This window comes from Tetrahymena thermophila (assembly GCF_000189635.1).
Source record: "Tetrahymena thermophila SB210 genomic scaffold scf_8254600, whole genome shotgun sequence".
In the NCBI taxonomy this organism is placed as follows: Eukaryota; Ciliophora; class Oligohymenophorea; order Hymenostomatida; family Tetrahymenidae; genus Tetrahymena; species Tetrahymena thermophila.
The window spans coordinates 670,446-687,393 of record NW_002476370.1 but is presented as its reverse complement, the minus strand read 5'-3'; the positions used below and the strand labels follow the sequence as shown (position 1 = coordinate 687,393).

Below are 16,948 nucleotides of genomic sequence, written 5' to 3'. Positions count from 1 at the left end.
TATTTTTATAATTGATAATGATAGCCATAAACATTTTTACAATATAAAATGAACTTTTGTTCTAAAATTTTATTAATTTTTCTTTTTAAATGAATGTTATGAAATATGTAATTTACAATTTACATTGATTTAAGTAATTAAATGATTGTTATATCATCCTATCTACATTTTATATTAAAACAGTAAATTACCTTATTTAATTTCTATCAAAATTAATATTTATTTATTTAAAGGAACATCAAAAGCATTTAACACATATAAAACGAAAAAAATAATATCATAAATCAACATTTCTCTTTAAGAAATTATATATATAAGAATTTTCAATTAGAGAATTCACGTCCATCACTGAAAGTAGCAGCTTTGTTTGAAATAGTTGGTGATCAAGATACTTATAAAAGGAGAACCACCCAAAGTAAAAAATGAGCACCATTATTAGCATTTAGTATATTAACAAAGCAATTTAAAATGTTTTCATATAATTGAAGTAATCTTCACTATTTTAAATTATAAATGTTCTCAATGCTGAAATTATTTGAGCCAGATAAGTTGCAAATGTATTGAATTCTGCAAAGTTAAAAGCAGATTAATATGCAGTAAATTTCTATGTAAATATATTGCTGTCTGTAATTTAATACATCGAAAGCATATCAGGAAACACCTCAGTGAACTTTTTAAGAGATATTTGTAATCCTTAATTAAGTATTCCTTTTCTTATTCCTGTGCAATTGCTTTGGGGAATCAAATTTTACTAATCTTAGAATTGCTAATATTAGTTAAGAGGAGTGCAAACATTGTTATTTAAAAGTTCGAAAAGAAAGTTATCATAAAGGTTTTATTAATACCTAATTATTTATTTATATAATTAGTTATCTAATATTTTATGATTTAAAATTTTACCTGTTGATAAACTCTTGTTATTAAATTGTTCCCTATAAATTAGTTATGAGATTTTATCCTTATGTGTACATATCTTGAAGTGTTTAAACTTGCAAAGTAATATTAAACTACTTTTTATTAGGAAATCCTTTTAAGATAAGACAAAAGTAGTTTTAAGCTACGCTAGCTAATATGAAGCTTTGAATTTCAAATAAATTAGCTAATTTATAAATTAAAATAGTTAAATTTTGCTTTGAATTTATTTAAAGATTAAAAATAATTAAATTGAAAAATTATTATTAATATTTTTAAAATTTAATATTTTTAAAATTTAATAATTTTTGCTTGAAAATATCTTGAAGATAAAAATAAGTTTTTTACACATCAATTATGTATTCTATTTTCCTTATTAAGTGTAATTTGAAGTGATGTACTCATTTAATAGTGGATAGATTATAGATAGACAATAAGAAATAGCAGTGAATACCAAAATCGTCTTGTTTATTCTAGGTAAACTTGAAGTAGAGCTCAGAATCTGCTTTTTAGAAGATTATATTTACTTTTATTTCACAATGATTTACTAATTTAACTTTGTCTTTAAATTAAGACTTCCCTTTTTAAGAGATGTGCTGTTTTAAAAATAAAGAGTATTTAATTAAATAATCTTAATTTCTAATTTTTAGCTATCAAATGTTGCAAACAACTTTAATATTTATTCTCTTTTCGATTGTATAAAAGAAAATAAAGGAATGACAACAATTAAGCAGCAAGCAAGTACAATCATAATAATGATCATTAATTGACCTAACTATTGTTAAGTATTATTTAACTGATCATACATTTATTGCTTCGATGACTAGTAAACTGTGTTCAATTAATTTTTCAAGACAAACATATTTGTTATAAATCCTCTTTCAGATGTTCCTTAATCATCATTCAAAAAGGCATAGCTAAAAATATTTTCTGATTAAAGCAGTAAACTATAGTCAAGGGTATAAGTAGTGTTTTGCATAGTGGAATAAAATAAACTAAAATTAAACTAATTATTGCTTTAATTATACCAATTAGTATTATTCTAGCCTGAACAATTTCTATTTCCACCACCTCCACCTCCATTTCCCTAACCACCACTTCCAGTACTTGGATTTCCTCCTGTTCCTGCACTACTACCTCCACTTGCTCCAGCATTCCCACTACTGCCTGAACTACCACTTCCTCCAGTACCAGTATTTCCTCCAGTACCTGCACTTCCACCTCCTCCTGTACCTGTGCTACCACTACTTCCTGATCCAGAGTTCCCACTTCCTCCTTTTCCTGAACTTCCACTTCCGCCTTTTCCTGTACTACCACTTCCTCCAGTACCTGTACCAGAATTTCCACTAGCTCCTGTACTTCCACTACCACCTGTTCCTGTACCTCCAGTTCCAGAATTTCCACCAGTCCCTGTATTGCCACTTCCACTTCCGCTAGCCCCTCCACTAGTTCCAGAACTTCCGGTTCCTCCTTATCCTGTATTTGTACCATTTTAAGTACAGTTTGGTCTTTTTCTATTATCGAACTTTTATGGTATATAGGTAAAATTAGAAGGTGTTTATCTAACGTAATAAAAAATCTGAATCTGCTATGAGGGTTATTACATTTACTAAAGCAGTCTAATTATATTACTATATGAGCTGTTTAGCTCTTAATCAGATTGATAATTTAGTTGAGTAACATTATTACCAGAGGCTATTGGAAGTTAGTTTCTGCTACCTAATAAAGTTTGAAAATTTACATTCTTTTAAATTAATGACATTTAGCTTTGTATTTACATAGGCCAGTCAAATACTTTAAAATTTTAAATCTGGTCATCGAAAATTGAAATGATTTAATAGTACTACCATACAGTCACTCCAATAATAGCACAAACACACAAGAAGCCAACAATACTGATTATTTTCATAACAAACAGAGATTTTTTAGTTTTTACTATTTTTTTAATGTTTTTTTTTGTAGAGCTCAAGTTTGAAGATCTAGAGTGGGTGGAAGATACTTCTAAAGCATCTTAGAGATCTTTTTCTTCCTTGTTTTCTTAATTTTCCTTTTTGTCAGAGCTTTTGTGCTCACTTGGCAATTATTCATCTACTTGACTCTATTATTTTGAAAAGAACTTCTGTTGTCTTGCAATCCCGATGTGACTTTATTCAGAAAAATTTGAAAACAATTTATTCCTCGAAATTTAAGTACTGGCTTTGATATACGAAATGCTTTGGCTTTAAGAATTATTATGCAAATTATTAGCTTCGTGGTTAGTTTAATCATCAATTTACTTAGTTTGAGTAATGTTAACCTAATTATTCATTGAAAACTCATGTTTATAGTTATCTCCGTTATCATTATTTTTAGTGTAGTTTAAATTATCATATTCATTATTTAGATCCTAATAGCTCATAATATTTAATGATTTAGGAGAAAGCATATTTAAAGGCATATTATTAGTACTTAAATGGCCACTATTAATAATAGGTGAGTTTAAGGGAAAATTTACATCTTAATAAACTTGTTAATCGTTTTATGTCTATTAATTGTCATAGTTTATTTATCTATTTTTTATGATTTTTTCTTATCTTTAAGACAGCAAATCATTCTCATTTTCTTCTTTAGTCTCTATAACTTTTTCCATCTATTCCTTTGATTTATTGTTAATTGGTATGCTACTTTATATATTTTTGGAGTCATTACTTTTTTAATTTTCATTTACTGAAAAAGATCCATTATTAATCATTATTTTTTATGAAAAATCTTTAGTCCTTCTTTTTTGATATATATAAGGGGTGGTTACCTCATCATATTCTTCTGTTTCTTCGGATATACTGGAGACAGGGCCTTACTACTGCTATATCTATGTGAGAGTTTGAATATTTTGTAATTCTAATATAAACTTCTCAAGATCGTGCTAATTGACTGAAAATTTATTTGTTTTTATTTCAGCAATTTCGTTATTTGTTAATAAGGGCAAAATTGTTTAAGTGCATAAAACAGGATTTATTTCAATTAAAGAATCTATTTCGAGATAATTTAAATTTAGTAATCTATTTCTAAAAGGCTTGACATTTACTCTCATTTAGTAAAATGAATAGGCTTTTGTTGTATTTGATTACAAATTTACTTAGGCATAAAGGTTTTGAATAGAATTTGTTGTATTCACCTTTTATTATATGTTAGAAAATTATGACTGTGGCTTTTCTACGATCATTATAAACACAAAATCAACAGGGAAATCTTCTTCATATTATTGATCTTCATCATTTTCTTTATTTTTAAAATCTCCTTCTTCATCATAGAATGTTGTCAAGTTATCATATTAACTATGAAAGCTCTAAGGATGTCTTGAAGATTAAGCAGGTTCCGATTGCATTCCTTATGAGTTATTTACAAGATCTTAATCATTATTTTTAATATTATTAGAAGTTTATATTTTTTTTAAGCTATTCACATTAGTAGTACTTTAGAAGTATGAAGAGTTATTTGTGTTAGTGTGATTAAATGCTTTTAATGTTTTTTCATAGTTAAAAAGCTAGCGAATGGCATTTTTGTTTTTTAAAAATGGGAAAAATTTCTTTAAATCAATTTTTTTGAAATCTTTAATATGACCAAACACTGTTTAATGAAAATTCTCAGTAATGCCAACTATTTTATTTTTTTTAGAATGTTCATAAAGGATAAACTCACTATTTTATTTAATTCCTTTAATAAGCGCTGTAATTCCAAAATCATCGGTGTACTCAGAACCAACTATAAATTAGGTTAGTCTTAAATTCATTTCTATTGGAAGAATGTAACCACCTTTTATGATTCCAAAGAGCATATCTTTATAAATATTCTATTCACTCAAATTAGGGTTTTCTAAGAACCTTTAAATATAAATTTTGTGCTTTGATTAAATTTAAGATGGAATAAATCTATCGATTTCAGTGTTTATTATATCAGATTCATTCACTTTGAATAGTGAACAGAACGAACTAGAAACTTTCTTTATTATATTTTAACGTTCTTTTTAAATAGACACAAATAATACTCCTGTATCTTCTTAGAAAAAATGTTTCTAAATATAATTTAATTATTTTTATTAATAGTTTATTTTAACATCCCTTTCTGAGAATGACAAGTTTTCTAAGAAATTCATATATAAATAGTGTAGTTCTTCACTTAATTAATTCATAGAGGCTAAAGAATTCAAATTTTTCACTATTCTATCTCTTAGTTTGTAAATTTAAACCAATCTATCGTTTAATATTTCTAAATCTATAAATTTATTTGACATCATATATAAAATATTCAATTTAATATTTATTGCCTTATCAAGCTAATTCGTAGTTTCTTATGTGATTTATTCGAATATTATTGGAAGAAGAAATGAATTATTAAAATAACTGTAAGTATTTCCTTCAACTTTCTATTCAAATTCAAGCTGCTCATTAAATTTTTATAATAAAACTTCAAGCATTTACTGGTTTTTAATAGACATCTCATTTTAATCTTTGTTGTGTATTTACATTAGAAATTATTATGGAATCTATTAGATTTGCATCAAAAAAATTAGATAGTAAAAGCGAATGTCTGTCTTTTTTTCTTAGCTGATGCTAGTTTCATTTAAAAAAATTTTAAATATTTTTTTGAATATTTCCTTTAAACTTATTTTTAACTACTCATCATTACCAAAAGCTTATTCTTTTTTTACATATAGATCACCATCTATTATTTCTTCTTTCACTACATACCGTTTAGAGCCATTTAAAATAGATTAATCTTCCTATTCCTAATTGACAAAATAATACTACTATAGCAATGTCTGATTAAAGCTTTCATTTTTCTAATTAGCTGAGTCTTAAAAGATTAATCTCATTATTTAATCTAATTCAAAGGGGTGAATTTGGGCAAACAAATGCTTATCTTTTGTTTTTAGGATTAATTTTAGTAATTGCATTTTTTAATTGAGATAAATTTAATATATTTCATCTAAATACATTATTATTTTGTATGTAATAGGAATAAGAATCATGATTAGCAAGCAATAAAATTATGAAATACTCGATTTGTAGCATGAGAAAAGAGCTATAAATATAAATGATAAATATAAATAACCAAATTAGACTATCTTTAGAGTTATTTATTTATAGAAGGATTTCCAAATTAGCTGAATACAAAATATTATGAAATAAATAATGCCTAACAGCAGGGATAAAGTCTGCAAGGAGCTAATTTACTGGCTGCAAATTCCCACAAGTATTAGTAATAATAAACTTATATAATTGGTTTTTGAAATTCTTTTTGCCAAATGATCTTTAGATGATATCAGATAATCGTAGTCTTAATCAGTGCATATAAGTCCTATTTTTATTTGATTAATAAATATATTTATAGCATGCTTGACTTATTTGATGGTTAGAAAAATATCTTAAAAAGCTCAATTAAATAAAGAAAATTTTTTCTTTTAATCAAATATATTTACCTATTACAATAACTAAAATTAAAGATACTATTGATACAGGATTGTAGTTCATTGAGGAAATAATTACGCAAGGTACCAGCAGTATATCATTGTGAATTTAGAATACTATAGAAAATAAGACCACAACAAAGTACTGCTTCTATTTGTGTTTTGGTATTTGAATAATATCATTAGTTATCTGGTTAGAATATAAATTATTGATTTGCAATGGCTGCTGCTTTCTTTCCGCTGTTTAAATTTGCTCATAAAAGAATAGAAAATACTAAATTATCAAATATAAAAATAAAATTGAATGTAAACAAAGAGATGCTATTTGAAAAGAAAGCCTTATAGTTTGATTTTCCTTTATATTTGTATTATAGTTTAGATTATCGAAACTTTTAAAACTACTCTCTCTTGTTTGAAAGTATATAAACAACTCTTCTTGACTAAATAAAGGTAAAAGCAATATCAAGAACTTAATTGAGAGAGTAATGTAACTAAATAACTGATTTCTTTGAAAAACACTTATTAAATTATATAACCTTTGCTTATAAAAATTGCTCGATTTGTTAACTAAATCCTAAAAAAAGCTAATCCTCTCTACTTATGTACTCTTCATTTATTTTATTAAATCTGTTAGTTATTTGTTTTGTTTCTTTAAATTATTTGTTTCTTTTTAATTAAACTTACTCAATTATCAAAGTCTTTTTTCTTTTCCCCTTTTTGTTAATATCAATAAATCAAACTAATTGATAATGATGCTTTTTTTTTACCAAAATAAAACAAATAAAAAAGTAAACCAAATGTTTAAAGTATACAAAAAACTATCTAATCGGTTTACAAAGTAAGAAGCAATTGACTTTATTAGTTTTTATATTTCGAAACCAACCAATTAAAATTTCTCCTTAAAATTTTAGATGAGTAATAAATATTGTATAAAGTTGAAATTCAATTCATAATAAAACATTTTTCATATCCAAAGTCAAAAATAAAAAGCACATTTCAGATGTAAATGTTAGTTTATTAATAAAAGAAATTAATAGCATTGAAATTATTATTGTAACACAAATTTATAATAAAATAAAATTCTATTTACTGCTTTGAGCAGATAAAGTAAACTGTAAATAGCTATTGAGACAGATAAAATATTGGATTTAGCAGTTAAAATTTTGTTTCCATTAAACTGTTAAATTAACTAAGATATAAAATGGAACAAAAATATAAAAGATATTTAAAGTATTACATGATACGTTTCATAATTCACTTGTATCAAATTTATGGAACTAAATGATAATAATTTTAAAGAATATTAAAAATTTTAAAGAAATAAAGTAATTGCACAAAAATTAATATATATTGTGTAAAAATAGAAAATCTATTAAAAATTATATAATTTTTTTAAGAACTTAAGATTTAGGTGAAAATATATTCATGACATTAATAATATTTTTTGATATTAATAACTACTTAAATTAATATTTGTATTTTAAAATGATGAATTTTCTAAGTTTCAATTAATACCTTTAGATAATTAAAGCTTAAACTAAAAATTAAGAATAACAAAAAATAAAAAATGACATTATTGAAACATATTATTTTTATAAAGATATTCTCAAATTTCTTATGTTGCAATCTATTGATTTTTTTATTTTAATTCACATAAATACTTCTATTAAAAAATCAAATTATTAATAAATTTTAGTTCTAGAGATAAAGTTAGTTTAAATTTATTTGCTTACACTTATAAATTTTTTATGAAGATTAAAAAGTAAAATATTGTAAATTGAATTATAATTAAATGAAAAAATTAAATTACAAAATTTTATCTTTTTAGTCACAAAAATAATAAGTATTTATAAAATGTCTGATAAATATAAATCAGAATTAAAATTTATTGCTTAAGATTTCATTTTTAATAAGTTTAGTGTTATAATTTCTTAAACAATTTTAAGACCTTTGCAGAACTATTAATTTATTATTAAAGAAAAATAAACTCTTTCTTTATTATAGTGCTTAACTAAGCTATGGATAGGTAATAAATCTATGTGTATTAAATAAATGTTCTTCGCATAGAATAGCTTTGTCTATAAAGATATTTTTGAAAGAAATTTACTTTAAAAAAATAATTAAAATGAAAATGGAGGAATAGCATTAATGAGTAAAAACTATATTATTTGTGGGGTAGCTTCTATTTTACATCTGCTACAAAGAGATCTTACTATAAATAAGTTTTAAAGTTCATTAAATATTAAAATATACCTTTAAGAATTTGTCTATAAAGCAGTATCTGTAGGTACTTATGACACTTTTAAACCTAGCATATATTGTTAAAATTAATAACTATACAAAAATCTATTATTAGCTTTGATTTGTTCTAGTTTAGGATAACTCATGATGATCCCATTCAGGCTCCTTAAAATTTAGTAAAGCTTAACACAAAACTATCAAAATTAGAAAATAACAAAAAGTTTTTCTATTATTAAAGAGATTTATGGTAAAAAATAACTCTTAAAATTTCTTTAGACTGATAAGAGCTGTATTTACTAATAAATAATTTTTGATGCTATTTTAATATTTATTTATGATAGTATAAAGATTAATAATATAAATTTATACTGATTATTAAGTATTTCTTTCTGTTTTTGCCTCTTTACTAAGGCCAAAAGACAAAATTAAATTAAGAAGTTTTAAATAATTAAATTTTTGCAAAACTTCCTCTATACAAAAATTAATTAATTAAAAATATAAATTCTTTCTGTTTGTATTTGCGTAGCTATATATATCTGTATAAAGTATATCCATCCATCCATTAAATGATATTAATAATATATCTTGCATACATACATAATTCATTTTTTTTGATAAAATATGTATAAACAAATTTATTAAAAAAGATAGATTTATTAATATTTTACCAGTCTGGGTTTATAATTTTTATTATATTGATTTATATATAAGCAAAATACTTTGGTATTTTTAATTTTTTATATTAATTACAAAAATATTTCATTTAATTTATTATTTTTACTTAATCAATTAATTGCTCAACTATAGAAATGTAATATTAGGTTACTATTATTTTAAAAACAATTAGGTTGTTTGATATAATTAATCATTCGAGTGAACCCAATTTAAAAATCAATAACTTATTATCAAAATAAAAGACAAAGAGTAAATAGAAAATATATCAAAAATTTTAATTTGATTTTTATTGAGGAAAAACACAAAATTAAGTATAATAAAGGGAAAAATTTTAATTAATATTAGAGTTTTTTATTTTTCTTTAGAAGTTTGTATTTGCTTTTAGTTAAATACAGTCAACATAAATTTATTTAATATCAGTAAAAATCAATAATTAACATTAGATTTTAAATAATTATATACATAAGTGTTTTCTACAAGAAAATTGATATCAAAAAGCGAAAGGAATTACTTTGTTTCATAAATTTGATAATCTAAATAGCTATAAAAGCTTATCCACCCAATTAAGAAAACTAGAACCATTACAATAAGCTAATAGAATAGTATTGAAAGCTAAAACTGATTTATATAATCTAAGTACTATTAGCTGTTTTGTAAAATAAAATCTCTCAAGATGCTAATGACTTTTGTCAAATATGTTTCAAATGTATTAAAATCATTGATATCAAAAGATTACTGCATTTATTTAAACTAAGTTTAAATTAATGTTGAGTTATTTAAATTATATAAATTTAAAAGGTCTTCAAGAAATTTAAAGAAATCTACTAGAGAAATAATGAGCCCTTAAGTCATCATTCCTCCATAAGTAGTCCTACAAACATTTAAATCTATTTAATTTTATGAGCTAACATATTACGGATAAGCTGAAAGTATATCGCAGATATTTCCTTCCAAAATAGGAAACAAAAAATTATCAAATAAGTCTTGTTAATATCTATTTTTAAATAAAAAATCTATTAGAATTTATTTTAATTAATATAAGTTTTTTAGAAAAGTGAGTTAATTATTAAGTTTGTGATTAATTAGATACCTCTAAAATTATTGCTAGCTTTAAATAGTTGATTATAGATTCGTTAAAAGCTAATTTCCTTTGTCTACATTAGCTGTAAGCTATCCTATTTGGCTGGTAAGATTGTATTACTTTCTATTAGGAGCTACAGCTAAAAGCATAGATAAATAATTTTCACCTAAAGTCTCAAGCATAAATCCCTTAATTTCAAAAATGCTAGCTATTTTTTAAGAAAATAAATAATTAATATAAAAGTATTGTATAATAAATCAATATAGTTACCAACTAACACAGTATTCTAATTAGATTAATTGATGAATTAAGTGGTTACAAATTTATTTAACAGAGGATATATAATTGAGAGTCCATACACTATTATTGTTAATAAGATAACTCCTTTGTTAATTTTAGATAGTTTTGATGTTTCACTGACACTTTACTTTCTTATATCATCAACTTTCTAATAAGCCTATATTTAGCGCTTCAAAAATTTCTAATAATTAACTTCTATTTAACTATAAACAGCGTTATTTTGATTATATATTTTGCTTAGTAATGCAATTTTCATATCTAGCTTTTCAGAGTTAAAAGTCCCAAATAATATTAAAATTTACTATCTTTTTTGTTAAATGAAAGAATAAAGAGGGAATACAGTCAATAAACAAAGAGCATTGATAATAATAATAATTATCATTAACTAATCAAGCTGTTGCTAAGTGTTTTAAAGCTGATTGAATGTATCTTGCTTAGAACTTGTATATACTAAGTTTAAAGTATCTAATCCTAATTACTAGTTCTATAAGAAACCTTATTCACCAACGTTATCTCCTATTATTGCATATCTATATAGGTATTGTGATAAGAGTATTAAACTGTAGTCTAAAGAAGTGGAATAATTTGTTACAATATAGCTATTTTTATTTCCTTATTGATAATATTGATTTTGCTATTATGAATTATTTTAAGAATAGTTACCAAACTATTAATTATTGCAGTTATTATTTGTTTTATTTGAGTTACCGCCATTGTTTCCAGAAGAGTTATTATTATTATTAGTATTTGTTTGATTTTAATTATTTCCTCCTCCTCCTCCTTAACTAGAGTTGTTAGTGCTATTAGAGTTACTATTAGTACTATTAGTCTTTGAACCACTATTTGTATTTGTAGAGTTTCCTAGATTTTGATTTGTAGATGTACTGTTATTGCTTTGATTTCCGTTACTAGTCTTGTTTCCAGGATTATTATTAGTACTTGTACTATTACTACTTTAGCCACTGTTACCTTAACTCCCAGTGCTATTAGTGGATTTTCCTCCTGTACTACTACTTCCTGTACCTGAACCTGTCCCTGTACCTGTCCCTGTACCTGTCCCTGTTCCTGTCCCTGTACCTGAACCTGTACTATTTCCTTAATTTTGAGCTCCTCCTGTTGAAGTATTATTTTAATTTGTATTCGTACTATTAGTTTAACTTTGCTAATTTCCGTTGCCTGTTTAATTTTTATTACAATTATAATTATTTCTTTATATAACTTATGACACAAAACCAAAAGTAAAGTTTTGATTTCTAACGAATTAAAATATCTATCTCTTAACAGAAGGGGATTCCATTTCAGAAAGTAAATCTTAATATGAGTTAAAAGATGCATTGAGCTCACTTAAAGATTAATTTTTAAGCAGTTACAAATTGTATGCTGGTGTTGAGTTAAATGCTTTTGCTTGAATAAGATTTTATAAATTTTCATTTTTTTGCATTAGAGCCATTTCACTTGCAATAGAGATAGGCCAATCAAACATTTTTAGATCATCAATTTAGTCATTAAAAATAGTTAAGCAATTAATGTATTATTGAATTGTAACAGCTATAATTAATGCTATGCAAATTAGCCCGACGACGCTTATTATTCTCATCACAGAAAGTGATTTCTTTGTATTTATTATTCTGTAGAGTGTATTCCTAGTACTAACAATACTAGATTCTCTTGAATGGGTGGAGCATTGGTCTAGTTTATCTTTCAATCCTTGATCTTCATCTTCGTCAGCAAGATCAAATATATTTTTTCTTGCTTTTGAAGTGTTCCCTTTCTTTTCTGAATTTTCAAGTTAGAGCTACTTTACCTAATTAGGCTTTGAGAAGAATCTTTGCTAATTTAATAGTTATTGCTAGCTATTAGTAAGCTTTTGTATTTAAGAATGAGTCTAATCCTTTTGAAGTGAGATTATTGTTGTCCTATGTTAAATAGATTTATCATCTATTTTATTGGAGTATATGGAACTAGATACTTCTTATTCTCCCTTTCCTAATTATTTTTATATCTTTTGCTGTAATGCTAAATTACTTTTTGTCATTAATTATTCATAATTAAGATTCTAAAATGGTAAATCTGTTATTTCAATAGGTCTAGGAGAATTAATAGCACTTTAAAAGATTTCATCTTAACTAAAAAGTTAATTATTTGATAAAAAATTATTATAAATATTTGGGTCACTAAGTAAAATTTTTTGGCTCAAATGAGTTTCTTGGTTAGTTTATGAAAGTATCACTTGCTATTAATCTATAGAAAAATTTTTAAGTTAAGCTTGTAAATAACTATTTTTTGCAACTTGATTGTAGTTATTAGGTTTTCCATTTATATCTTGAATGCTTATAGCAAGAGGACTTAGCAAAGGAGATAATTAAAATACCTAAGGAGAGGATTAAAGATTAATAGGAGAATTATTATTTTCAAGTTTATCTTTTTTACTTTATCTACTATGCATTGATTTTCGTAGTGAGCACTCATCTTCTTCATTTTTTTCAGATATTGAATTGTTTGAGTAATTTTAATCTTGTGTTACTAAAATTAAATGCTGAATAATTTTATCAATCTCATCTCTGTGGAAGCTAGTTTTATTAGTGTATAAATTAGATTCTTCGCTTTTAAGCATAGATAAAATCTAGATACCATTTATTTCAAAATTCAGCTAATGAAGGTTAGACATTTATATGTACATTAAATTCTATAATTCTGCTTATAATTTTTGAATTTGTATTTTCATATTATAGAATTCAAAAGAATTTTATATTTTAGCTTCATTTTTTTGTTTATCAATTATTAAAAGAAAATTTATTTCTTTCTAATGGAAATTATTGAGTAAATCATTTGAACTTTCTTACAAGTATATCTTAACTTCACTATTTTGTATTAATTAAAAAGAATTAGAGTTTTCTAAAGTAGAGTTTTATATTTTTTGCTGTTGATTGTTATTTTTTTAAATTAATGCAATTGAATTAGGCTAGATTATTTTTTAATTATTATCTAATTATTAATTATTAAGGAAAGGCTTTATAAAAGGGAAATATTTTTGTAATTCTATCATTCTGCAATCTTTAAAATTAGAAAAAACAATTTGATGAAGTTATTGAGTAGCTCCTACGATTTACATGTTCTGGTGATTGAATAAAATGTATTCTAAACCTTGTGATTTTTTACTTCTAACTAATGTACTCATACCAAATTCACTTTAAGTAGATATCTAAGTATATTTTAAGGAAATTTCTATAGGAATTATGAATCCTTACTATGTTACTCCAAACATAATAGATTTATGAAGGTTTGCACTATTGAAAACGTTTATGCATTTTTGTACATACATTTGATGAGTTTTATGGAAAATTCTTGGCATTAGTACTTCAATATTGCGCCCAATAAGCTCCTCTTCATTTCTTTCAAAGATTCTACAAAAATTAGCTGATACTTTCCTTATAACAGAGTTCTTTTCATCAACCATAGATATAAATGAAATTCCAATATCTTTGTTGAATAACTTTTTAGTTAGCAAATTTTTGGTTTGGAGATTAATAATTGAGTTATTATTGACTTATCCAATTAAATTAAATTGCTTTTTCAAATTCTTAGTGTGATAATTACTATAATTAATGCGAATATCTCTATCTGTAAAAGAAAGACAGTCAAGATAAACAGAATAAATAAACTGCAAGCTTGTGTTGTGTTGGTTTAAGAATGCTAGCTCATTTAGCTTATCCCTTAGAATTACTCTCAATTATAAAAGACTTCTTAGCTTTTATATCAATTATCTGAGCTCAATATATTTTTATTTCATAGTGTATAATATCTCCGCCTTTAAATTTACAGCCTTGTCTAAAATTATATAGCATTCTTTGAGGCTTTCCTCAAAACTAATTCCTAGTAAAAATCCATTTGAGAAGTGAATATCATTTTCATTATTAGAAACAAATTCTTTGTTACCAAAAGTTTAAGATAAAAATATTTGGAAGAGAGTATAATATTTTTGTTTATTCTTTAAAGATGTCTTATCCTGTTAGGTATACTGATAATATTTAAGTAGGAATAATTAATAATTCTTAAGTACTTGCAAAATAAATATTAATTAAAGAAAGGAGCATCTTTCTTAGTCATTTGAATTTTGATTTTTTGAGAGCTTATTAAATAATTTTTGAAATATTCTTTGAAGAGCAATTTTTAAATTTATGTCTTCACCATATACTTACTCTTTCGATATAAAGGTGGTACCATCTATGGTCTATTCATTAATAAAATAATCTCCTTTCTAAATATTGCTTGATTAATTTTCTTGTGGATTTAGATATCTAGATGACAATTGACCGCTTTCTAACCCAAAGGCAATAGACTCATTAAAGTCAAAATTCTATGACATTTTTTTCTTACTTGGAGAAAAATTAGACAAACGACCGATTGACTTTGAATTTACTTATATCTCTCTTTATTCTTTCAATAACTACTTTTCATTCATTTTTTAATTACAGATAATACTGTAAACAAGGATATCTTCACTAAAGTTATTATTACAGTAAACCCTTCTAATTATTGGATCTAAAATAGACTCGTTTCCATATTAAATATAATCGCTTTTTTCCTCTTTTAGTTCATTTTCAAATAAAATCTTTTAAATTATTGGAACATTTTTATTAATCCACTGAACTTGAAAATCTTCTAAAAACATAGAAATTTTAATTGAAATTGGCATGAAAATAATAATTAAAAAACAGATCAAATTAGCTGGGCGATTATTGATCTTCAATGATATAGACAAAGTAGCAGATAAAAGTATACAATATATGCTGCAAATATTAAAAATTCTTTGAATTTAATAGTTGTAATAAAGTCGAAGGAAAACATTTTTAGTGAGATGTAAAGCAAATACGATCAGTAGAATGATACTCTTTAAATCATCTGAAATTATTTGTGTTAAAAATATAAGTATAAATTCTACTGTATAAGAGAAAATTGAAAACTTTGAATATTTTCTTGCTAAGGCATCATTACTTTAAAGTGAATAATCGTAATCAGAATCCTCTTTTATCAGACCTTTTAGAAAAAAAAATAATTTAGTTTTTATTTTCCCCAGTATTTATTTATGAAATTTAATTGATAAAATCAAAAAAAATAATTAAAGTGATGAGCTAAGGAGTAACTTTAATTATTCAACCTAAAAAAAGTTGATTAATTTTTAGATTAAATTTTTCGGGGGGAAATTATGTTAGGAGTTTATTAATAAATTCAAGAAACTATATACCAATAAAATATGTAGATGCCAAGAGAGTATAGCGCAATGAACTGTACTGACTTACACTTGAAATAAATATTAAAGGTATAACGAATACCTCAATATATATTTAAAATATGCAAGAGAAAACAATCCTTAAATAATCAACCATAGAATTTTTTTGATCATTTTATGAAAAGCTAATTTATTGGTCTGTTAGTTGCTTTACATTAATAGAAAAACCTGCTATTTAATTATATGTTATGCTTTTGTTGTATTACTGATACTAAATCACTATAAATAAAAAATATTCTATAAGCAAAAACGCAATTAGAGTAAAATTAAGCGTTAATCCAACTATCTCTAGTGATAAAGAAAACTATGCATTATTCTTTAGAAAAGCTTGCATATTAACTTAACATATCTATAGTAAATATGGTTCTGAAACTTAAATTTAATCTACAATATATTAGTTGTTCGAAGAAACAATTAAAAATAGGTATTTTATGAAGACTATTGCATACCCTAAACCTAAGTGACGCTTGTAATTTTAAACTAAGAAGTATAGCTTTTATACATAAAACTTTTGATTTATGAGGCTTAGCTTTTCAAAAATACTAATTTCCTGAATTGCAGCTTTCTCAATTTATTTATTATTCATTTATTGAGTTTGTTTTATTATTATTTGTTTGATATATTTTTACTTTAGCTTTAGATTTTTAATTAAATATTATATTTAAGGTTTCTAATTTATTCAAGTTAAACTATTCATTATTCCAGTTTAAGCTTTCTAAGCTGATTTTAAGGCTCTATTTAACAAAGTTAACCTTGCGTATATAATGCTAAATTTATCATATATTTTAAAAAGAGAGAAATTAATTAAATCACGTTTAAAGCAATATTTTTGTTCAGTATTTTGACTTATTTTTATTACTATACAAATAATTTAAATTACACATTTAATTTTATACAACATTTTAGAGAATATTTTAAAGTTACAACATTTACAGTTTTTAAATATTTAAAACTTACACAAAAAGTGTTAATCAAAATTTTAATTTTTGAGTTCTTGCTTTTT

General features: G+C 24.1%; 3 protein-coding genes across 3 annotated transcripts; all 3 read right to left on the bottom strand. All coding sequences in view use genetic code 6, as the record gives it.

The window, feature by feature from the left end:
- Positions 1–277: 277 nt before the first annotated feature.
- Positions 278–6,971, bottom strand: TTHERM_00283920 (transmembrane protein, putative; the record flags this gene model as incomplete). The annotated part of the gene is made up of 4 exons (XM_001018248.2): positions 278–845; positions 901–1,099; positions 1,261–6,249; positions 6,371–6,971. The coding sequence occupies 4 exons, from the start codon at positions 6,969–6,971 to the stop codon at positions 278–280; spliced, it is 6,357 nt and encodes a 2,118-aa protein (XP_001018248.2).
- Positions 6,972–8,007: 1,036 nt separating this feature from the next.
- Positions 8,008–9,154, bottom strand: TTHERM_000283919 (hypothetical protein; the record flags this gene model as incomplete). The annotated part of the gene is made up of 2 exons (XM_012798174.1): positions 8,008–8,436; positions 8,612–9,154. 2 exons carry the CDS (start codon positions 9,152–9,154, stop codon positions 8,008–8,010), a joined length of 972 nt encoding a protein of 323 aa, XP_012653628.1.
- A 546-nt stretch (positions 9,155–9,700) lies between these two features.
- On the bottom strand, positions 9,701–16,531 carry TTHERM_00283910 (transmembrane protein, putative; the record flags this gene model as incomplete). Its single annotated transcript, XM_001018247.2, has 4 exons — positions 9,701–10,268; positions 10,365–10,563; positions 10,626–15,692; positions 15,901–16,531. 4 exons carry the CDS (start codon positions 16,529–16,531, stop codon positions 9,701–9,703), a joined length of 6,465 nt encoding a protein of 2,154 aa, XP_001018247.2.
- Positions 16,532–16,948: the final 417 nt, after the last annotated feature.